This window comes from Manis javanica, chromosome 12, assembly GCF_040802235.1.
Source record: "Manis javanica isolate MJ-LG chromosome 12, MJ_LKY, whole genome shotgun sequence".
NCBI lineage: Eukaryota > Metazoa > Chordata > Mammalia > Pholidota > Manidae > Manis > Manis javanica.
This window is the reverse complement of record NC_133167.1, coordinates 40,425,710-40,450,812: the sequence shown is the minus strand read 5'-3', so window position 1 is coordinate 40,450,812 and position 25,103 is coordinate 40,425,710. Positions and strand designations below refer to the sequence as shown.

The window sequence follows — 25,103 nt, the reverse complement described above, 5'->3', positions numbered from 1 at the left end:
AGCAATACAGACATACCTGATATCTCCTCTTCTGTTCAGCATTAAACTGGAAGTCCTAGCTGGTGCAATAACGGAAGAAAAATAAATAAAAGTATAGTAGACAAATGGCCTCCAATGATGTCAACATCCTAATTCTTGGAATCTGTGAATATTGCAAAAGAGACTTAGAAGATGTAATTAAGTTACAGACATTAAGATAAGGCCTGTTGAATGTGCCTATAGGGAAGAATGAATTGTTTCTTCTATCTCTCACCATATATAACACTCACTTCAAGATTGGTATAAGTATCAGATAAACATACAAAATGCAATTATATTTCTATATACTACCAAAAAATAAGGAATAAAAATTTTTAAATATATCATTTACAAAATATATTTTAATTTATTTTTATTAGCATCTAAAATATTATATAACATGCCCTTTCCATGAAAACTAAAACATTATTGAGAAAAATTTAAATGACCTAATTTATACCCTCACTCTTACCATATAGAAGATTAGTAGTTTAAAAATCAGTTGCTTTTTTGTATCCCAGTAGCAACAAATGGAAATTTAAATTTAAAAAAATACCACTCAGAAAAAAATTACAATATTAAATGCCTATACCATAAAGCTATGGAGTGTATTATGTAAAAAAATTAAATCTGCAATAAGTAGAAAAACATTATTTTTATTGATTAAAAAACTCAGTATTGTAAAGACAACAACTCCCCATAACTCAGCAAAATTCCTGTACAGTTTTTGTATGTGTGTATAAATTGAAAAGCTGATTTAAAATTTTATATGGAAATAGTGCAAAGAATATGCAAGGCAATCTTGAAAAAGACAAACTGGGAGTCTTACACTTCAAGATGTCAAAATCCATTTTAAAGTTAGAGTAATAAAAACAGTGTGGTACTGGGCCAAAGGTAGGTAAACCAACCAATGGAACAGAATGGAGAGTGGAAAATAGAAATGGGTTATTTCTATTAACCTGTCTTCAAGTGCACTGATTCTTTTGTCTATGGTATTCAATGTGCAGATGAATGTGTTGAAGGAGTTCTTCGTCTTTGATTTTTTTTCTAGTATTTCCGTTTAACTCTTTTTATAGTTTTCACTTCTCTGCCAAAATTCCCTGTTTGTTCACACATGTTTTCTACTTTTTCTACTGAATCCTTTCACATGTTAATCTTAGGTATTTTAAAGTCCATGCTTCGTAGTTCCATATCTAGGTCATTCATTTTTTAGTATGATTCTGTTTTGCTTTAGCTCTTGAAAATAGGCTGGGTTTATTTCCCGTGCCTCATAATTTTGGAATGAATGATCAGCGTTGGGTATGGAAGAATAGTCACAACTGGGTAAATAATATTTATAGCTGGAAATGGTTTGGCCTCTTCTCCTCAGTGTGAGTGTGCACTTGCCTCAGTCTAATCAGGAGCTGAGGTGGGTTTGAGTTTTGTTGTTGCCATGGTTACCTTCAAGGCTTCAAATTCCTCTGGAATGGCTGTTGCTACCTTGACTCCAGGTGCCAAAGATTTTTCTCAGTGTCCCTGGTTCACTCTCACCTTTCATCAGTCCCTGCATACCTGTTCCACAGAAGTGGTATTTTTCACATTGCTGCCTCTCTCCCAGCAGTAGATTGCCGTTGTTCTTACTTGGTACTATGCTTATTATGGGGGCAGGAGTGGGGCTTTCTCTTGCCCAGGTCCAGCTTCAGTCTTAACCAATCCCTGTGTACCTGGGTCTCAGGGCTTTCTTAGCATTTCTGCTCGTCTGCCCTGTGACAGACAAATTCTGCCTTGTATTTATGGTGGTTCTTGAGTGGGAATGAGATCCTGCCCTTCTGTGTGTGGTAGCAGAACTTTGCTTTCTGTAGGTATTAGATGTAGCAGAGCAGGGGCAGAGGGCTTTAGCTTTTACTCCTGGTTTTACTTCTGCCCCTCCACCAGAAGTAACAGAATATCACCAGGGTCTCAGGGATGAAATGGTTGCTGCTCCATCCCAGTGGCATAAGGTTTTGCTTTGTAGGAGAACAGGATCTGGGGAAACAGGCAGTGTTTTGTGCTTGTCTTGTAGCAGTAGCCAATCACCTCCTCCATATGTGCTCCACTGAGGGGAGTTCTTGGCTTCCCACCCAAGTTCGTGGCCCTAGTCTCGCTTATGAGCACCCAGTGGGGACCTTTGGCAAAGAGCTTTCAAGTGAGTACAAACTCCCTTTGTGTCTAAGGTCCCCAACTATTCTGAAAGATAGCGTGGCCTTTAAGAATTCACTAAAAATTGGAGTTGGTTTCTTCTCGTCTGCTCCTTTATGGAGGTCACTGCTTTCACCCATGCTCGGCCATAGCTGAAACAGTTCCTGTGTCCCAGCTCCCCTTGGATGGGCTTATTCTTCTCTGGAATTCAATTACTTAGTTGCCTTTTGACCTCAGCTCTCTGAAGAGCTCGAGAAAAGTTATAATTGTGTAGATTTTCTTTTTTCTCATTGTGCTCTGTGGCGCTCAAAATCCTAAGCAGAGGCAGAATGATAAAGTCACTTTGGAGAACTGTTCAGCAGTATCTGTTAAAGCCAACATTAATTTTAAGAGGATGTGTTTCTTTTCAGTGGTAATACCTATTAACGTTTGATGTGTCCCTGCCTTTTATGTGGTTTGAGCCTTATATCTTCAGTATGTCCTAAAACGGGCCTGGTTGTTATCTGATATCTATCCTTCTCCTTCATTTTTTTCTTCTAAGTGTACATTGCCACAATATAAGGATATGTGCACTGTGGAATATAGAATTTGAGGAGACCTTGATAAGCTAGTTCTTGAATAAAATGCTATCCATTAGCAATATGTTATACGGCCAGCTACATAAGCAGTTGATACTGGGTGAGATTTTCATCTGATTAGTATCTGTGACTGATTATTTACCCTTTTATTCAGTAGCAGTATTCATGTCAATACCTAAAGGACAGCCATGTAGGTGGGACTTGATGATCATTAGGGAATGTAGCAGAAAGACAGAAGGGATAGAATTGACTTTTCCATTTTAGGTTGTTTCCTGATTATAAAAATAATATGCTTGATCATGGAAATATTGGAAACATCCTAGAAATATAAAAAGAAAATTGAGCACTCCTATACTCCCACCATCCAGATATAACCATTGTTTAGCTTTTAGTCTGTTCCAGTCTTTTTTCCCATGTGCATGCAAATGTGTGAGAATGTATATTTATGTGTCAGAGTGTTTTAACTTTCTCAAGGTCTTCACAACAACAGTAACAAGAAAACAGGAAATCATTTTTAAAAAAGGAGTTAATTTAGATTCTTACTCAGGAGTGGGGTAGTCAGGCATAAGTTTAATTTAAACTTCAGCACAAGAAATATTTTATTTGGAACTTGGCTAAAAGAGACAAATTGGGGCCATCTGGTTTTAATCCCCACTCACCAGCTGAGCCAAGCAGCTCACCTTCTCCCCAGTCTGCACTTCCCATGCTGTTTGGCAGAGAAGTACACACCCTGGCATGATGGCCAAACAAATTAATGCTTCTTAAGTCTGCTTGTAATTAATAACTCCTGACAGAACATGAGTCTTCTGTAGACTTGGAATCTTGCCTAATTTTATCTGAGACAAGTAATTAGATGCTGAGGACGGATAAGGCTCGTTCCTCTGAGCATCTGCCAAGCAGCCTGCATCTGTACGTGGATGATTAAAATCTGAAAATGGCTGGAGGTTTTCTCATGTGTTACATCACTGAAGATAATTATTTGTACCCCATCCCCAAAGCCCAACACTTCCCGAAACAAGATTTAAAATGGATCAAAAAAGGCTATACTTACAGTCATCTCAATTGTTCGGTTGGCATCTGTTTTCTATTCTTCTCTTTATTCAACTCATACATTTTCTGTGCAGTCAAATTAAATCCAACGGATGGGTTTCTCAGTAGCTGTGAACACAAACTCAAGTTAATGTTTATGCTTTTCGAACTCGGTCTATCTACCAATGGATTCGTGTTTACTGAACTCCTTTCTAAGAATCTACTGGGACACTCCCATCAAAGGATTTCTGTTTGGCAACTTGTCTTCATGTTATAGTTCTAAGTCAGAACTTTATACTGCCTGCCTGGTAACCTTTCCCAAAGGTTCAGAGGGAATACTTTTCTTTTGTCTACTTTTATTTCATTTCCTTAAAGCAGAATTTCTCAACTCAGCACTGTTAACATTTGAACAGGGTAACTCTCTGCATTGGGGGGCTCTCTCGTGCATTGTATGGCACTTAACATCCTCCCTGGCCTTTGCCCATTAGGCACCAGTAGCAACCAATGCTCCCTCTAAGTTTTGATGATCAAAAGTATTTCCAGTCATTGCCTAATATCCCTTGGAGGTTACAGTCACCCTTGTTGAGACCCTCTGGACTAAAAAATAGTATTCACATCTCAGTGGTGACAGTAAGATAAAGTAGGTCTTTACTTACTGGTAAAATGTATCTGTTATTCTAAGCTAGTTCATGCATCTCTTCAACATAATTACTATTAAACAATGCAGCAGGCATGTGTGGAGGGCAGGTGATGGAACACATATTCGGATTTAACCAAGCTAGTACTTTCTAGTAGCTAGATTTGGTAGATGCGTATAGTTTATAAAAGATTGGGCCCTACTGTTCGTGAGCCATCAGCACTTTAAAGATAAGAAAGGGAGATACATGAGTAATTTTACATGTGGTGGTGCTCCTCTCAGAGGCCCAGCTCTGCTTCTGAAAGTGCTGTACTCTCACAGAGGCCAAGCACAGCTAGGAATAGCCAAGGTTTATTTGCATAATTTTCAATAGGCATGAACATTCAAAAAATAACCTGGTGGCTTGCCAACAAAGGAGTGGCCCAAAGTAACTAATTATTTGGGGAGAAAGGTTTTTATTGCAACAAAGGATATTGTGAATTTGTAATAAGGAAAAAGTAGAATGCTTTGTTATTGGTAGTTAAGGGATGAAGCCACTAGATTCATTTAGAAGAGTAGTAGGTGCTAAAATAGAATAGAAAAAGCACTCCAGGAATCTTCCCTCTGTCTTTGCTTAAAATCAGTGCTAAGGTCAAATTCTATTTTTTTAATTGAGATATACAATGATGTTGGTTTCAGTTGTACAACAGCTTCAAAATAATACTGGTTTCAGGTGTACTACATAGTAATTTGACAATTATGTACATTACTAAATCCTCACCATGTTAAGTGCAGTTACCGTCTGTCAGTATACAAAGATATTATAATATTATTGACTATATTCCCTATGCTGTACTTTTATCCCCGTGACTAATTTATAATTTGATGTTTGTGCTTCTTTATCCTTTTCACCTATTTCACCCATCATCCTACCCCCCTTCCATAAGACAACCACCCATTTGTTCTCTATCTTTATGAGTCTGTTTTGGTTTGGTTTGGTTTGCCTGTTTGATTTGTTTTTTAGATTCCACATGTAAGTGAAATCATATGGTATTTATCTTTCTCTGTCTGATCTATTTGACTTAGCATAAAGCCCTCTAGGCTGATTCATTTTTCACAAATGGGAAGGTTTCATTCTTTTTTATGGCTGTGTAATATTCCATTGTACATATGTACCACATCTTTATGCACTCATCTATCAATGGACACTTAGGTTGCTTCCATATCTTGGCTATTGTAAATAATGCTGTAATAAATGAGGAGTACATATATCTTTTCAAATTAGTGATTTTTGTTTTCTTCAAGTAAATTCCCAGAAATGGAATTACTGAGTCCTATGATATTTCTACTTTTAGTTTTTTGAGAAACCTCCATACTGCTTCCCTTAGTGGCTGAACCAATTTATATTCCCACCAACAGTATAGGAGGGTCCCCTTTTCTCCATATCCTTGCCAACACTTGTTATTTGTTGTCTTTTGGATACTAGCCATTATGACATGTGTGGAATATCTCATTGTGGTTTTGGTTGATTTCCCTGATGATTAATGTTGTTGAGTGTCTTTTACTGTGTCTGTTGGCCATCTGTATGTCTTTTTTGGAAAAATGTCTATAGGTCAAATTCTCATGATAGGAACTCAGAAGAGCATCTGGTTATCCTAAAGGCATACATATATAAAGCATGAAAATTTAAGGCATATTCAATGTGAAAACATGAAAGTTAGATAAGCAATGGTAATGTTCCTTTAACAGCAGAGAACTTAAATATTAGTGTCTGGCTGCATGGATGTTATGGGAGGGTAAAACAGGAAAACAGGGATTTCTTGCTATCACGTACTTGTGTAGAAGTCCCCAGTTACCTTCCGAAGTGGTAACTGGGGACTTCCTGTGAACTTGTAAAGTTATGGAAAAGCCTTTTATGAATAAATTTTTAGAAGATAAAAAGTCTTTAATGATTGGATACATGAAAATAGGTCTACTTAGTAAAACACAACATAAAAGATAAATTATTTCATAGTTTTCAGGAAATCCATACAAAATAGTTATTCAAATAGCTAAAAAGGAGGTTGAAAATGTAAGTTCTTAAAGGAGTAGCAAAAAGAAATTTGGATATGTGGGGTTTCTTTGTTTCTTTCACTTAGAAGGGGATATTTTTGGTTCCAGGGGACATTTGTTATAGGCATTCAAAAAATTTAATGAAGTCACTCTTATATTCTTACCTCTCACCCTCTGACCCCTCCCACAGGGGTCCTTTTGGAAAAGGTTGCAAGTCCTTCTCTACTGAGTTATAAAGTATGCTGAGTATTTGCCATTACTAGAAACAATGTGGCACTAGTCCTATAGGATGAGAAATTCTCTTTTCATTAATTTATAGCCCTTATTAGCAAAATGCACAAACCATTTAATGACTCAAGTGATCACTATGAGCCCAAAGTGTATATTTTCTAAGAATAGTTTCAGCTAAATTTTAAAATCCAAGTAGACAGTTAGATGCCATATTATTCTGTGTCCACTCATGTCTGTAGAGGATTGCATATTGGTTATCATTTTAAAATAGCAATTCTAGATACTTTATTTACCAACTGGAGATAAATGTTTAAAGAAAATTATAGTAGTCTTCTGGAGACATTTTGCTTTTTTTAAAGAGAGGCTAGCTTTTTATTCATTCCTTTCTTGCAAGTTGAAGTTCATATTTATTGAACAAGGTTGAAAAGATCAAAGTTGGTTTGTTTGTGTTAGTTTAAACATAAATCATTCACTCTTCACTTATTTAAGGATGAGCACAGTAAAGAATTTGTAAGTAGTGGAGTACAAGATTCATTTTAGGAAATCTGCTTGCTACTAGAAAAAGAATTTTGTAGATGTACACTGCTCCAGCTGGGCATGAAAGAACAGCTGGAAATACCCATGGAGCTATTTTTAATGAAGGAGAGGCAAGTTCCCTGCTCTCTTTGAGGGCTCAGGAGATGGTTCCTTGGAGAACAGCTGCTTTGATGAGCCCTGAAAATATAAAATCAGAGATGGGGTGAATAGTGTCAGAAATGATGAACTAAGACCAAGGAAAACATATCTTCATGCATTGTATCTCATGCCACCCCAAAAGTTGTTTTAAATTGCCAAAAAGATTCTGCCAATTATAAATGAAACCCCTTAAAATTCTGCTTCTTGCAATTTATCATCAGGAAATCATCATGAATTTTCATACAGATTTAGCCATGCAAATATTCATAGCTGTTGATACAATATTAGTAATACCAGGAAGGGAACAACCTGAAAGTTCAAAAATAGGGAAGAAAGTAGACGTATTGAGATATTATTGCACCAATTTGTTGGAATTCTGTGTAGCCATTAAAATGACATTTCAAAAGAATATTTAGTGCAAGCCAAAATATTTACTTCATGTTAAACACAAAAAGAAAAGTTATAAAATAATACATATGTAGTGATTTATGTGTGTTTGTAGACTTTTATATGACTAGGAGGGCACATACTAAAAAACGTTGACTGGTTATCTCTGACTGTGGCCATTATGGATTAGGAACCACATTATTTCCACTTCTTTTGGCATGTATTTTAAAGATCAGTTTATAGTTCTTTCATTTTTAAAATTCATATATTAAACACATGTATTGGATACCTTCTGTGAGCCACGTGCTGCTCTTGAGTCATACATAATGTTAAATAATGCCTGCCTTCCTCAGCATATCTCATTTAAAAATTACGTCTTATAAGTCAATGGGGAAAACAGTTGTCAGAACTAAAAGCCCATTTTAAATGAAAATTTGGCTTTCAGAGTGGCCAGTAGTGTTTAGAAGAGTTAGCTTTCAAGCCTGTCTTTAGACAAAGGAGGGCTAACAGGAGCAGGACGCCTAACCCTGTCTCCCATCTCCCTTCTGATGATGCTTTTAGGCTGCCTGCCAGGGAAAATGAACACAGGGATGGGAATAAACACATGCCTCAGGTAGGATTGTCTCAGAGATATAGAGGAGGATTTTTAGTCTGTGCTGTTAATGGTTTGGTCCTGTTAAAAATAAAATACCTTCTGAGTAGTTTAGATGGTGGTAACCTGACCTCATTATTCTAGCAGAGAAAGCACACAACTTCTTTACTGCAGTTGAGGAAGGGAAGTAAAATGAAAACAGAACTATCAGCATGTAGAAAGGATGAAAAAGAAGAGCTCCTGGCTGTTCAGCAGAGTGAAGAGAAGATGGCTGTGAAAGCAGTGCAGGACAAGCCGGGAGAGCCCCATGGGCACACTGCTCTGTTGTCCTAGGGGATAAGGGGAGAGGCAGAAAAGAAAAATCCAAGCTGTGGTTCAAGCTGTGCGGCCATTTGTGAAGTTATCAGAACCTGTAATAATTCTTCTAGCATTTTAATAAAATCCACCGTTAGTGTTTAAGTTTAATGATTTTAAATTGGTCTTTCTAATCTAGCACTCTCCCTGAGCACAAACTTGGAAACTTTTTTTCAAAGCTGATTCAGCAATTGAAGGCTGAAATTAAGCTATAATTTAAAATGTTTTGCTTAAATATAAAGCTTCCTTTTTATACCTCTTTTATGGCATAGCTAGTCACGAATTGATGGCTTACTTTAATATTTTAGGACCAGGTGAAATCCCTGTCTGTGCTTTGGGTATGTTTGTTCATTTATCAGGATCATGTCACCTTCCAGGCATATACTTAAAAATTGATCATTGTAAATAAATGCAAAGCACCCTTTGAGGAAAACATCCTTTATGGGCCAGACTTTAAAACTGGAATATGCAATTGGAAGCTGTAGGGGTTGGTGTACAATTCTGCACTTACAGTGTTTGTCAACCATGGAGGCAATTACAGAATAATGATATTTAAAAGAAAAATTCTGAAAAACACCTCTCTGTTGTGATAACGTGCAGAGCAGTCTCCCCAAATTTTTCACTTTGTTATTTTCATTACCATTTTTATTAGTTGATAAGTAAAGTTCCACAGATGTAGTGATAAACAGAAAGGAAAATATCCTGCAAGTGTGATTCTGTTCTCTTAAGATGTTAAGATATCTGTTCTTTTCTTGATTTTAATCTTTTAATCACTGATCCCTTGACTTAAAAAAAAAAATCAAACACTTAAAATCACACTTCTATTATAATTACTTGTATTTGGGGCACTAGATTTTGTACACAGACCATTCTTATCTAATTTGAGCAATCTAATTTATAAATTTGGTAATCACAAGTAAAATTAGTGCTTTTATTTCATATGTGTTCCTATGTCATACACTTAACTAAAGAATCCATGAAATAATGTGTGTCCTCAAAGGGGGGAAAAAAGATCCAGATTTGACAACTTCACTATTGTATAACAAATTAGGGCAGTTTAGTTTCAACCATATTGAGCTAACAGCATAGGCACCTATTTTTAAATTGAACTCTGAAATTTTTTCAGCTGCCTTTCAGCTGCACACTGACATGTGAAAATCTACCTTTTATTTTATTGGAGTATAGTTGGCACACAATATTGTGTTAGTTTCAGGTGCACAGCACAGTGCTTCGACACTTGCATACATTATGAAATGTTCCTCACAGGAAGTATGGTTCCCATCATTCACCAAACACAGTTATCACAATATTTTTTAAAAAGTGTATCCAAATGAGATTTTTCCATAGTTTTAGAGAGTGCATATAAAATATTTCTTAATGTAACTCTTTTTGAATAAAGCCTTGTTAAAATACCAGAAAAAAGTCATTGTTATAGGTAATTGGGAGCAAGAAGGGAAAACACTTTACAAGTAGAGTGTAGATTTCTTTTAATTGCCCTTCTGAATGACATGAAGTTACACAACATTTTAAGGTTTTCTTTCATTAGTAGGGATGAGGTAGTAGATTCACAGGGAATACAAAAACTTAATTTTAGCCAAAAATTTCACATTTTTCTTAAACCTTTTATTGACAATATCAGCAAGCAGTGAGCCTGGCCACTGAAAGAATTGTAAGAACCTTTAGGATATATTTTGTTAAATTAAGTACCCCACCTCTCACACTCCTAGTTCAAAGAGCTAACTAACAGCCGGAAAGAAAAGACAGCATGTGAATAAAGAAGCATAGACACTCCCAAAAGAGCCTTTGAATACCATGGGTGAAATGGCTCCATGTGCATCCTGGTGGCCCAAAGTCACAAACCATAGTGTGTTTTCAGTGATGGGCATTATTTGCTGAAGATGCTTCATTCTCACTGTCAGCTGAACATGACTTACTTTGGGAATTGCTGGGTCTGTGGAATTAAAAGGGAGACAAAATAGTTTAGGCCCTGATTTTTAAACTCAGTAGAATTTATGATTATCCACAGGCTCTCTGATTTGCAAATTGTGTCTTGGATTTTGGTGGTGTATAGGAAGCCAGGTGCCTGTGCTCCCCAAGAGACGGGTAGTTCTTTACATATATGCCCAGGAGGCTGGAAAGGGGTTTTGGTTTTAGTGGTGGAGGGGGGAAGCTGTGGAATGGGAAGATGAAGTTAGAAAGATCAGGAATTGAGTAGGTCCTGCAGGCAGTGTCCTTCCTTCTCTCCCAGGAAAAGGAATGCTTGCTGCTCTGGAAGGAAGAGGTCAGTATTTCCTGTTAAATAATAACAGGCAAGATAACAGGAGTCAGACTTAGGTGGGTAGATAGCCTAACACCTCACAGAAAGAGAATCCAGGAGGTTCCCAGCAACCCCTTCAAAGAAGGAGAGGCAAAATGATCAAGGGAAGAGTCTGTCTGTGGCTACCATGGTCCACAGTGGAAAGACCCACAGAGGAAACCATTTTAAAAGTTAACAAAAAAATCAGGTATTGAAGCATCATAGTTTCATTATATTAAAGGAGAGTAGAACTCTGTTATGATTTTGTGATTATTTTATCTTTTATAAATCTAAAACCATATTTTTCTCTTAATTTTGTAATTTCTGTACCAGTAAAACAGCTGTACCAAACAGTCATCTTACGTAAATGAATGGAATGAAATTTTAAAAGCTTTGAGAGACAATGCTTTTGCATTACCTTATTTGGCTTAAATGTAATTAATGTGCCCTTGCTTTCTTTCTTAAATAATCTGTGCTTTATTGTGCATTTCATTTTCTTCTGCAGTGACATTTATTTTTGAAGAGAGGTGAGATAGAAGAGAAGAGAAGGGTCTGCCTCTTGGGCTGTAGGTGATCTGAGGTTTAAGTCCTATATGGGTGTGACTGGGGTGAGGTTCTGTGCTGAGGATTCCAAGTAGAGAAGAAGGCCAGAAAGAAAGAAGAGATGGTACACTGTGAGTGCTCCCAAATGTGCTGGGTGAACTTAGTACTCAGGAAGACCTCCTCTCTTAGAATGGGGGTAAGGAGAGGGACAATGTTGGTATCGGGCAACTCTTGTTGGTTCTGGGAGGAAAATGAGTAAGTGCAGGCCAGGAGGCCATCAGTCCATATGGGAAGTTCCTGGCCATTGCCACGATTCTCTGGATCCAGCAGACACTTGAAGTGGGGAGGGGAGCCCATGATTCCTCAGTCTGAGAGCCTGAGAAGTTCACTGGAAATCCAGTGGCATTGCTTTTCCCATCTTGGCTCAGTACAGCTCTGTCGGCCCTGTAACTGCACAAGTTCCTGTGGGAGGAGAGGAAGGCACCTCGTGAGTTCTCTTAACGTTCCCATGAAGAGTCCGGGTGGAACAACAGGAGGGGAGGAGGCTATTACAGGCATTTCCATAGGATACTGGCTTTTATGGTCTTATGTTAAGATGGGAGTTGATGGGTGGTAAGGAAAGTATGCTTCCTAAAAAGTTTAAAACATGACTCATGAAAAAGAGGTACATGTGTTAAAGGTTTTTTTTTTAAATCTCGTTAAGTAATGATGGAACTGGTAAGATGCTAAAGGTGTACTTGAGGAACAGAGCATTTGTAGATACTTTAATAAAATAATATTAGAATAAGATTGCTAGGTTAGACACAAAACTGGCTGGTATACTAAATAAGCTATAACCTCTGGAGTTCTCTTTCCTACCACACAGAAATAATATGTATCTCTGCTGGAAACAAGTTTATAAATTAACATGTAGCTTCATAGACATGTAACTTAATTAACATTATACTAAATAATTAATCTTGGGTGGACTTGGTAAAATAATGATGCAGTATGATTTGAAAAGAACATGGAATTAGTGTCTTTGCTTTATTTATAGGTTTTGGATCATTTTTCTTAACATTAGGGAATCTATCAAGTGTCTCTTGGTATTTACCCCTCTTAGGCTTTTTCCTAAACTTAGATGTTACCCACGTATGATAATCCTTGATTAACACAAACCATTTGCTTTTGTCTTCCTCTCCTCTGCTCCTTCACACACACACACACACACACACACACACACACCACACACACACAAATACACACACCACCACCACCACCACCACCACCACCACCACCACCATCACTATCACAGTGTAATGCAGGGATCCAAAGAGAGAAAGACAATCAGGCAATCAGGTGATTCTTCCACTGATGTAATAACACCAGTATATTGAACTCACTGCTGATACAGAATGGTGAGCTTAACTTTTGAATTACTTTGCAAAATTCAGGAGGAGGTAGGTATGGTCTGGGCTAATTTCTTTACTATGAACTTCAGGGGAATAGCCGAAGTTTTTTGTTGTACAGAAATGTCCTTGCAAGAATTAATGCTCATCATCACATCCCTAGTGGATATTCCATGGGTACTCCCCAAGGCATGCTTAGCTACCAAGGCATAAACTTTGTATTTGAGGTGGGTGCTTCCAGGATTGGCTGGTGGCTGCAGGTTGGTGGTGTTTCCCTCACACATTTCCACAGGGGACCTTTCCAGCTCTGTCTCTCATCTGTCCTGTCTCCCAGACACAAGCATTCCTTCTGTCTTTTGGCTCACCACCCACATAAAAGAATGAAGCCACAGTCAGTTATAGGAAATTATGGCACCAAAGAGAATAATGTCTTTATTAAGATGGAGTATGCCTTCTGTTTAACCTAAATAGAGAAATTTTACATTTTTATTCTGCTTGGGGAAAATTGAACTTAAGAATTCTGAGCGTTACTTAGACAACTTAAACCCAAAGCTGCTGTGGAACTTCTCAACTGAGGGATCACCTTGATGATGCCTCTCACGTCTGGGATGGCTCCTGCAGTGATTTTTTGCAACTCCGCTCAGTTCAAACCCTTTTCTCCTCCATACCAGTTTTGGCTTCTTCCAACCAGGGATCAGTAGTCCTTGTGTTTTCAGCAACCATGATGCCATATCCCTAAAATTAGTGACATTTCGTATGAATTCATCGTAATACTCTAACTCACCTGAAAAGCCTGTGACAAGATGAAAAGTATCATACCATTTCGTTATTTCAGAAACATATTACCTGGCTTTTTCTGGACCAATTTAGGTATTTCCAACCGGAAAATGTGTTTAGAATTCTTTTACTAGTATCTCACCTTCTTCATTATATTGGTTCCTCAATCATATCAAATTTGATTTGATGTTAGTCTCCTTTAGTTCCTTATGACAGAAGAGAGGACACCTCCTGATGAGCTCTATCGCTCTCTGGTAACCGTAAACTGGCATTGGGTTTAAAAAGACACACGTGTGCCAGAGCATTTTTCAGTTATAAGACCATGCTCTGTGAAAGGTCAGGTTTCTTCATTTGTTTTGCTGGTTAGTTTTCTAAATGTAGCAATGAGTATATTATTCAAATTGTTTTTATGAAGGGAAAAAATCCATCCAAAATATCAGATACCAATCATGTTTTTGATAGTTTTGCAGTGTCAAAGCAGGCAAGCAAATGTGTTACCACCCTGTAACTGATTCCACTAATGCTCTCTCATTCACTTGCCAGGTTTAAATTACATTCAGCAAACATTTATGAAAGCCAGCTACATGGTATAGGTAGTCCCTGCCCCTAGGGAATTTGAAGTTTAATGGCTGCGAAGGAATGCCTTCAACCAGTACTGATACTGGCCAGAATGGTGTTACTGCTTTAATAAAGAAGCAGTTGTCCCGGTCATGACAACACTGACCCCTTAAATTTTGAGTAGCTACAGTACAGAATATTTAAAGGGACCTTGGAAACCATCTGGCTCCACCATCTCACTTTTAAATAGAAATTCATCATAATCTTTCTGAATCTGTGTTTGTTGTAGAATGCGTAGAAAAGTAGAAACCTGAAGTCCAACACCCAAAGTCCCACAATCCCAAAGCAATCATTATTAACCTTTAGGTATATTTCTTTTCAGGCTTCTAAAATATTTCATTTATCACGTATATGAGAGAACATTAAATATGCACTTTTGTACGCTGATTTTTTCCATAAAATATTATGACAAAATCTTTTCCCAATGCCTTTAAAAACTCATGATAAACATTTTTTAATCTAAATAATGTTCAGTTCTTAAATTAACCATAACTTAGTCTTCTACTATTTAGGTTATTTACACTATTTCACTACTGAACAGCTTTGGGCTTCTCAGGATAGAGTCTCTGAAGTAGGTTTACAGGTAAAAGTACATGAGCATTTTCAAGGCTCTTGCAAGAGAGTTTTGAACACCATGCCTTTTATGTCTTTTATTTGGCTTTATCTTCACAGCAGGTTTCATTAGCGTTCCTTACACATGCTACAGGCTCTTCTGCCTTTTAATTGGCAAGGAAATCACCGGGAACTGAATACACACTGGAGGGAGGAGATAAGCAGAGTAATCAAAATAAGCTCCCAAGAAGAATGGAAACTTAATCTAGCTAAGCTTCTAGTAGCACCCTCCTTAATTCGTGCTATCTCCTTTTAAAGTGGCATAGACCTTGACTTCTGCAGTGTAGAGTTAATGGTTCCTTGCTTATGGAATGACAAGGGGAGGGGATTGGAGAAGCAGAATTAAAGAGATTCCTACATTTCTAGAAACCACTGAGTCTCGGGTAATTGTTGTTAATACCAATTTCAAGCAACATAGCATTTTCTAATAGCTGTGAAGAGGTCTGAGCAGAATCATGAGAAGCAGTCACTATCACTACAGATGTGCCACCATGGAGAAGCTAGTTTATTTGGGGCAAGGCACAAAGGCCTGGGGTCCACTGAGGCCCAGTGTGGCCTGAAATACCAGCTTAACGATTTGTTATCACAGATTCACTTTGTAGAGAGAGGTTTAAACTTGTCCTTCTATTACCTTTGCTGCTTTTAAATCCAAGACATTGAGATGCTGTTGTGTGAGACCTCCAGTCCTGTGGAAACACTGTCCAGATCCAGAAAATGTCCTATGAATTGTTAAAATTTCAGTGCAATTGTTTTCTCAGGCCTCACCCACTCGCCCAAATTATAAACCATCCCAGCCCCAGCCCTACTCACCCTCAAGTTGAACCAGGCAGCCGTATTTCCCAAATAAGACAGTTGAAAAGTCTGCTGGCTCTCTTCCTGGCTTCTTTCTCTAAATTTCCACTTCAGACACCCATCTTTACCTGTCAGTGGAGGATTGGATGTGGCTTTCAGCCCAAACCTATTTTTTTACCACCCAAGAGTCTTGGCAAACGCGGGATGGTAGCAGGAGGCTGTAGGGGGGTAGTCAAGCAGTACTGGACTCTACATACAAGCTGCATAAATGATTGATCAATTGAGAAAAAGAAGCAATTCTGGGATTTTGGAGATGACAAGGAGTAAGATTAAGTAGTCTAGATAAAGGCTTTATTAAAGCAGCCATTTTAATAGATTGTTTAGGCAGAGAACCAAGTCAATCCTTGGAACGAGTGCAGTTTCTTATTGTGCTGATAGAAGCCTGTGGCAACATATTGGATGTGAACACTGGATTTATGTATGTAATTCAAAGTGAAAATTAGTGTGTGAATGCATGGGTTGTGTAAATGTTAATGATAACCATGAGGGTGTATTAATTGGAAGTAGTCTTAAAAGAGAAAGTTTTAAGTAGTTTGCCTTATGTTATACACATATACAAGTTGTATTCCTTGATTTATAACTATAAGCTTTATGTGCAGAACTCATTGCTTTTTATGATGCTGCTTCTTTGGCATGTATTCTTAGCTATAATTCTGATTCAAAAGAGCCATTCCATTTCTGATTTTGACAAGGTAGGTTGAGGTTGATCTCTGTAGAGCAATGAGCAGAGCATCTGAGCAGTATTGTGTATCTGCCTCACCTCTTGCTCTTGATATGTTTTTAAATGAGAAAGAAAAGTTAAGTCTAAATGTAAAGGCCAGTTTTGAATGACTTGCACATTGCTTTTCTCCCCACTTTTCCACATTGTCTTCTTAACTAACAACAAAAAAAATATTGCCAAAGAGAAACACTTGGAGGAGCTAGATCGCAGTTAACGTCTCCTGTGATTGCTAAGTAACCAGGATGAGTGCTTAGCCTCTCCTTGGGAAATGAAGGGGGAAAATCTCAAGGATTAAAGGAAATTGTTGAAGGTAGAGACATAAAAAGACTCTCACATTTAAAACAAAATGAAACCAAAATCTCTGTTTCCTACCTTCATCCCTGCTGGGCTCTTTGACATTTTTTTTTTTTTGGTAAGTATCAGGGGAAAGTTTCAGCTTATGGGTCGATAAGAAGGCATTGGTGTGTGAGGTGAACAGCATGGGGGGTTAGACCTAGGTGCAGTTCCCCAATCTGTCCTTTACAGGCCATGTGAACCCGAGCAAGTCACTGAATGGATTAGCTGAGGATAGACTGAGGTGACTCATGTAAGGCCTTTTGTAGAAGGCTTGGCTCATAGTAAATGCTTAATTACTTTGGCTGTTACTCGTGAGAATCTTCGTCATCATCATTTTTCACAGCTGTCACCTTCATATCATGCTTATCATAGCTGCTGCCACCATCACCACCACCGTCATCACCACCACCACCATCATCATCTCCATAATCACCACCACCACCATCTCTGTCATCACCACCGTCATCACCTCCATCATCACTTCCATCACCACCACCATCATCACCACCTCCATTGTCATCATCACCACCACTACCATCATCATCACCTCTGTCACCATCATCACCACCACCTACACCATCATCACCTCCTTCATTATCTCACTCTCCTGGTTCTCCTCCTACCTCTCTGTCCATCCCTCAGCCCCCTTTTGCATACCCTCTTCCTCTTCCAGACCCTTAAATACTGGCATTCCTGAGGCTTTTGTGCCTTTTCTGTCCTCTTATTACACATTCTCCCTGGGCTGTCTCATCCACAGTGGGACTTCATGTCTCAGCCTTTGCTTATGATTCCTAAACCCATTATTCTAGCCTAGATCTGTGTTCTAAACTTCAAACATTTTATCCCTCTGTCTATTGGATGTCTCCCCTTGAATGTTCTGGTAGCACTTCACACCAAAACTCAACACACCTTTCTTTCCCTGATCTTGTATGTTTTTTTCTTATCTTAAAGAAGGCATCACTGTTCACCCTGTTCTCAAAGCTAGAGCACTGGGTGTCATCTTTGACTCTACCCTGTCTCCTTCCTCCACTGCACAGTCCATGAATGGTGTCCATTACACCTTCTAGACTATATGTTTCATGTGGGTAGGGGTCATTTTAGAACTAAAATCTGAGTGCCTCACACAGTGCTCAATAAATAATTACTGAATGAATGAATGAATGAATAAAGGAGTGAATGAAATTCTTGAATACACCCACTTCCTTCTATTTCCATTGCCCCTTCTGCAATTCCGGCCTCCATCAGTTCTCGACAAGGTAATAATTCACAATTTAGAAATCCCATGTCGAAATATCCCAGTTGATCTCTCTGCCTCTAGGGTTGCAGTCCCCACCTACACATGATAGCAGTTTATTGTCCACATTGAAGTCAGAGTGATATTTATGAAACCCAAGAATATGATCGTGATCATGCTTCCTCCCTGCTTGTAGCACTTCAGTGACTGAATAATTATCCTGATTCAACATCCTGGTTTCCAGTTGTGCCTGCACAATTGTCATGCTCAAAAATGTCCTGGATTGAACAATAATAATATGATTACCATATACCTAATCTATCTTCTGCTTATGTTTCCAGCTTCATTGTTCTTAACTTTTTCCTCACCCCTACACACTACTCTAGTCTTATTTAACTTAAGGTTTTTCAAATTTGCTGTACTCACTGCTTTCCCTTCTCTGTTTGCCTGGCTGGTTTCTACCATCCAGGTCTGAGGCCGGACCTTCCTTTATAGAGGAGTCCTCTCTGACCCCTCAAGGTTATATCAGTCACTTCCAAATGTTCCCAAAGCATCTTGTACCCTAGTTCTTTGTCTGTTTTCATTACCTGTTCACTTCTGTGGGTTCCCCATTTATCTCTAAACTCTTTCAGGTCAGAAGCCACATCTGCTTGCTGCATGGTTGAATCCCGGTGCCTAAATCAGGTTCTTGCACAGAGATGAAGCTCAGCAAATATTTGGTGAATGATTGAAGTAAAACATCACATGCTATTAGAATGATCAAAGTACATGCTTGAAAAAATCTTAGCCGTAATAAATCTTCTGGGAACATGCCCAATTTGTGGTTATAAACAGTATATTGTCTTCTTGCCTCTGTCCATCATGTTTATGATAATGGTGGAAATGATTCTGTGTTCCTTTGATTAAAAGTTCATTCTAGGACAGGATTTGGAGTTGTTATAAACTCCAATTCCAGGAAGTCTTGCAGGTGATAATGTTACAAAACAAAGCAAAGAACAGCTGTTTTCTAGCCTTTTCCAGTAGTAAAGGCTACTTTTGCTTCAACTGTGTAAGACAGATTTGTTTTAAAGTTATTGGCTTTGAAGTTAAAATTAAATTTACTCTCATTATTCTAACATATCCTAGCTTGTTTAAGTTCCAAATTCTATTCTCACTGTAATAAAAACAAACAGAAAATGTCTCATTGTTCTGATATAATTATTTGTATTGCATTATTTACAAACTTGAAGTTTTGTGCCTTTAGATGGTACATTATACACTGTCACTTGATCTACCAAAGAATCCAAGCCTTTTGTCCCACATGCATTGATTAGAAAGGAGTTCTGGACCTACCTGGGGTTCTGTGGCAATTATTCTATTAAATGAAAAGGAGGGATAATAGCTTTTTTTTCCCAAATAGACTTGGCTTTAGAATTATTCTGATTCAAAAATTAATACACATTCACTGCAAAAAAAAAATTTCAGCAAAGATGAAAAAGAAAATAAAAATCATCTATAATCTCACCATTAGGTTCCTATGTTAAACATTTTAGGATATGTTTCTAGGCTTTTTTCTGCACATATAGTTGTGTCAATACAGATTTTTTTAATGAAAATGATATTGTTCCACACATATGGCTTTAAGATGTGTTTTTCTACTTGACAAGTTTGAGACTTTCAGGGAAAAAAATTAGTGAAGTGGTTTTTAGAAAATTTTGCCATTTTAGTATATTGAGTGGTGTAATTTCTCCTTCACTACTCCCATTAAGGAAACTTCTATAATAATCCATATTGCTCTTTGAGTAAGTCAGGATTCGTTTGAAGGAAATAGAAATTATGCCAGCTATTTCAAGCAGAAAAAGAAATTTGATTTTTAAAAATAGGTATATACAATGTTGTTGGGGGATTTAGAATATGGGGCACTGGGATGACCCTCCAGAAATAAGCCTGAATTGATGAGCTTGGACTGCCAGGGTGGCTGCCCCTTCCCCATGATCATAGAGACAGAAAAATCAGAAAGCAGCCACTGGGATGGCTGCTCATAGACACATCCGCCTAGCTGACATACAGGGTCAGACTTGTCACTGCCACTACTGTTGGCCCTAGAGCCACCGAGCATCTGCATGCATCCAACAACCGCCTGGTTAGCATGTACTTCTGGGTGTTTTAAAAGCATCTCAACCTTAACATTTCCAAAATCAAACTTCTCTTTCCCATGCGTATGTTACACTCACAGTCTTCTCCAGTTCGATTCATGGGACCTCCATCCTTCCATTTGCTTAGGATAAAATCCTGGGAGCCATCCTTGACTTCCTTTTTTCCCTTATGTTCACATTCAGCCTGTCAGCACATCCTGTTGATTCTGTCTCCAAAAATATCCACATCTACTACTTTTCGCCATCTCCATGGCTTCCTGCTGGTCCAAGCCACAGTTACTTCTCTCTTGGACTTTTGACCCAGTTCCTCAAAGGACTGTGCCCTCCCTGGAGTCTAAAAGTTGGAACATGTCACCCCTCTGCTCAACACTCCAGTGAAATTCCATCTTATTCAGATAAAAGTCAAAGTCTTTACAACAACCCAGAAGGCTCTTATTGATGCCACCACCCACTGCTACCATCTCTGATTTCCTTTCCTGTTGTTCTCATCCTTGCGTACTTTGATCCAGCCTCCTTGATGTTCTTAAGCACACCTGTCCTTAAGAAACTTGTCAGTTGCTAGCCCCTCTGCCTGGAATGCTCTTCCCCCAGGTATCTACAAAGCTCTCTCATCACCCTCAAGACTTTGTTTAGCCACCACCCACTCAGTAAGACCTTCTCTGCCCGCCCTATTTAAAGTTGCAAACTGACCTAACCTCCAGTCCACCGAACCCTCCTTTTCTGTGTTATTTTTCTCCATAGCACCTACCACTTTCTTACTAAATATGTAACTTCTTTCTCTTATTGTCTGTCCCACTACCCGTGAGGAAATGGATAGTTTCATATATTATTTATTATTAAATCCTCATTGCTTGGAGTAGTGTCTGGGCACATTGGTAATCATTCATCATATATTTATTAAATGAACACTTTTTTTATGCATGTGTCATTGTGAATTATCTAAATTATTCATTGGGTATTAATTCCTAGCGTCAAAGATATTTATAAGTTTCCCAGATTGGTTTTAATAATTCTCCCACCAAGAATACATGAGAATGTCTTTTTTCTGATACCCTTGTCAACATCATGTTCCAGTCACACTGTATTTTCTGTTCCTTGAACTCACCATGCTCGTCCCTACCTGAGACATTTGCACTGGCTCCTCCCTCCTCCCATAGTACTCTTCTGGCACACCTGTACTTGGTTTAATTCTGCTTATTCAGGTCTCACTTTAACTGCCACCTCCTTGGAGAGGGCTTCCCTGACCATCGGCTGTAAAGGATCTTCCTGGTCCTACATATCATATGAAAGCATATATCACTACCAGATATTTTCTTATATGTATATCTAGATATTTTCTTATATGTATATCTATTTGTTTGTCTATCTTTCCCTTTCTAGAATGTATTTCTCCATGAGGACAAGAGCTTTACATGTCTTTTTCAACACTATTGCCAGTAAATGTGGAATAAACACAGGATATTTTAATTTTCTCATTATTACCTGCTGGGTGAAAAGGAGATTAAACATGAATTTTCTCTCTGTGATGGTGGGGCTGAGCATCTTTCAAGTATGAAAGCCTCTTTTTGAATAGTAGTATATGCTGATATGATCTAAAAATTGAAATATTCTGTTAGTGTATTTGTCTTAGATATGCTGTATCAGATTTCTTGTATTGCTAAATTGCATAATTTCTTGTTTCTGAAGCCTTTTTTTCTCATTTTATGTCAACATTAGTATCTACAAAGCAGGATTTCTTCTGCAAATTGCACTCACATACTGTTTCCTTTTTGTCTCCACAGCTTTTAGAAAGAACCAACAGTGGTTTTGAAGAATCAGATTCCGGTGCTACCAAGAGTCCGCTCCATTTAGCTGTGAGTCAGATGCTGTGGGCAGCTCTCTGTGTTACAGAAAGAACCTAAGTGTTGCTAAAACTAAACTGCTCTTAAAAAAAGCATAGTGAATGCAGCAGTAACTAATAATGAAAACAGTACATGGATCCTGTGGTGCAGGGTGTGGAGAGAAAGACTGTCTCAAATCCCAATCCCAGCCTCACCTGCTGGTGACCTTAGACACATTGCTTACCCTGAGTGTCATAAAATGACTGTTATAAACTTTAACAATCTTTAAAATCATCATTAGTATATCTACTAGTAAAATCAATCAACTAGGGAAATTTGAAGAAAACATTTTGGTTTTAGAGATTTGGTTATAGACAATAATACACAAGTATTCATCCTATAGATAATCAAGTGTCACAAATAAAAACTTGTGAGGTATTTAAACACAGACCTGTGAGAGCAAGATGAACAAACCTGTGCATCGCTGCAACTCTGTTCTCCCTGGGCTTGACGTCGGGGTCTCAGAGGAAGAGTCAGGCTCTGATTCTTGCACTGGGTGAGATCTGGGGGGAGGGAAGAGTTCTTCTGTTACCAGGAAAGCCGCCTTTCCGCGGCTCAGTACTTGAAGGAAAAGGCAGCACCCCCGAGCTCCCCTGGGGGGGGGGGTGTGAGCTGGGAAGCTCACCCCCACTCTACCTCAGGGTCCTATGGTGATCAGCAGCTGTTCCCTGAGAATCCGTAGCACTGGCAGCCACACCCAGCAGACTCCCTGGCCAGCGGGCTGCTGGTGGGTGAGCCCTCTGCTCCGGCCACAGCCACAGAGGTGGTGTTTAGATGCCCCAGAGGCTGCGGGGTGATAAGGGCCTGGGTCTCTGTTTAACTGTCGTGACATTTCATTACCGTGCACACATCAGCACTTCTTCAGTGTCATTCTGAGGAAAAGCTGAACTGGAGAGTAGAGACTAGTGTTTATTAAGTGTCTGGGCAACGTGAGAGGGCAGGAGGCCGGCCAGGAAGACTGGGATGAGCCACTCACACTGCAGGGAGCCCTCCCTTCATTGCCACACACTACCCACACACTCACCAACATGTCTGCTGACACCCCACTCACCTCCCTCTGCCACACCCAGGACACACCCATGGATACACCCAGACACACCCTCTGCCACACCCACAGGCATCCACACCCACAGACACACCCTCTGATACACACTCATTTTGAGTCTAGTGAAATCAGGCTAAAATATGCATCAATCTTTGTTCTGGAGATGGACTGGCGGGGGGAAAAGATGGGTGGCTAGTGGGATATTTGTGTACAGAAAGCTTCACACCAATTTGCCCTAGTGCAGGTTGCTCTAAAGGACGCTCCCTAGCAGCTCTGCCCACCCACCTGCTGTGCCTGGGCCAGTCCCCAAGCTGGGGGTTCACAAACAGCACCGGCTGCCCCTTGGGAGGCCTGTTGGGAAGGTTATTTCAGAGAGAATTTTCATGTCCTTTCAAAGTGGGGTTGATGGCATTGAAGAGCCTGCTAGTAACCGGAGAAGAGATTTTCTTAACTTTCAGAAATTCTATTATCTCTTACTCATTTTTTCCCAAAAATTATTGTGGAGTGCTGTCTGTGTGCCGGGCACCCTGCCAAGCTCTGTCACTTTCCAGGCACGTAAGGACAGGCTGCCGTGGTGTCACTGGAGGTAGCCAGACTTTGGCAGTCCTGCAGCTGGCAGGGGCCTAGGAAGTACACGCAGAGAAGGTCTTGGTCCCAGTCTTCTCATTAGCAACTCACCTGGATGTGGTTTTCTCACCTGTAAATTAAAAGGCATACATTAGTTAAGGATCCCCAAACCCTTTCCAATTTGTTAATTTGTATGTTAATTGTGTGATCTTGGTCAGGTTCCTAACCTCTTGTGTCTCAGTTTCCCCACCCATAAAGTGGGGAGAATAACAGTACCCCTATCACAGAGCCGTTGTGGGGATGACACGAGTTAATGCGTACAAGCAGTTAGAACAGTGCCTGCACATACGTGCGGTCAGCTAGCTTCATGCTCACTGTGACTAACGTTAATGTCGTTCTTTCTTCTGACATTTACTAGCTGCGTACATGCTAAGCTCTGTTCTGGGAGCTGGAGAGATTGTAGGAAATAAGAACCCACCCGCTGGCTTTGCAATTCCCAGTCTAGGAGAGACAATAGGCAAGTAAATATAGAGCATGACAGGTGATAAGAATTGCTGTGAGCACTACAAACACGGTCACTGACTTAGAGCACTGAGGTTGCAGACAGGCACTGTTCCACATAGCATAGATGCTTACATTTGTACCAGGACCTTAAGAGCTAGCCATGTTGGTACCTGATGGAGAGTGTCCTGGGCAGAAGGGCAGAGTCCCTGCGGTAAGAGCATGCATGGCATGTTCCAGAACTGAAGGAGGCCACCATGGCTGGAGCAGACTGGTGAGGTGAGGATGGTAGGGGACCAGGTCTGACATGTCACGGAGGGAATGGGGAGCCAGTGGGAGGGCCACGAACTCCACTGTAAGAGTTTCGACTCTTACTCTGAGCCAAGTAGGAATCCATTTGGAGCATTTTCAGGAGATAGATAATATGATAAGAATTTTGCTTTTTGAAGGCTCACTTTAGCTTCTGTGTTTAATGTGTAAGGGAACAAAAGCAGAAGCAAGACAAGCAAATGATGGTGGTGGCGGTGTGATGGCGAGGGTGAGGCTTTGACTAGGGTGACAGCAGTAGATTAATTCTGAAACTATCTTATTCTTGCCTTCTAAATGCTAAATTAAAAATATATATATTATTTGCTTCAAGAACCCTCCAAGTGTGCCCGCCACCCTCTCCAGGGTCTTCTGTAGCAATTATTTTGATAAAAACCCAAGGCACCTTAATTCTTCCCTCCAAGCATTCTAGCAACAAAATAGAACCAGATGTCCCCAAACAATGACTGTCACAAGAAACCCCACCTGCCTTGAGTTTTCTGGCTGAATGATTCAAGCCCCAATGGTTATTGTCCCCGGGAATGTCATAAGCATTTCATCCACTTGAAAAAATTAAACCAAGAAGCAGGACTATGCAAATGA

The 25,103-nt window shown here is 39.3% G+C and overlaps 1 protein-coding gene and 1 long non-coding RNA gene across 10 annotated transcripts in view; one reads left to right on the top strand and one right to left on the bottom strand.

Moving 5' to 3' along the window:
• LOC118971809 (uncharacterized) overlaps nucleotides 1-21,967 on the bottom strand; it is a 38,960-nt gene extending 16,993 nt beyond the window's left edge. The window contains exons 1-6 of one of the 2 annotated variants that reach the window (XR_012123629.1): nucleotides 18,654-21,967; nucleotides 15,734-15,843; nucleotides 15,555-15,642; nucleotides 13,500-13,651; nucleotides 10,501-10,640; nucleotides 17-7,395 (exon numbers count right to left, since the gene is read on the bottom strand). This is a non-coding gene — a long non-coding RNA (uncharacterized lncRNA). The other variant, XR_012123628.1, reaches the window with a different exon arrangement.
• The window catches only part of ANKRD44 (ankyrin repeat domain 44), a 313,326-nt gene that overhangs the window by 258,906 nt on the left and 29,317 nt on the right, over nucleotides 1-25,103 (top strand). For all 8 annotated transcript variants that reach the window (XM_073218499.1, XM_073218497.1, XM_073218502.1 and 5 more), the window contains one exon: nucleotides 21,983-22,054. In XM_073218499.1, coding sequence (XP_073074600.1) covers nucleotides 21,983-22,054 — 72 coding nt within the window. The remainder of the gene's footprint in view (nucleotides 1-21,982; nucleotides 22,055-25,103) is intronic.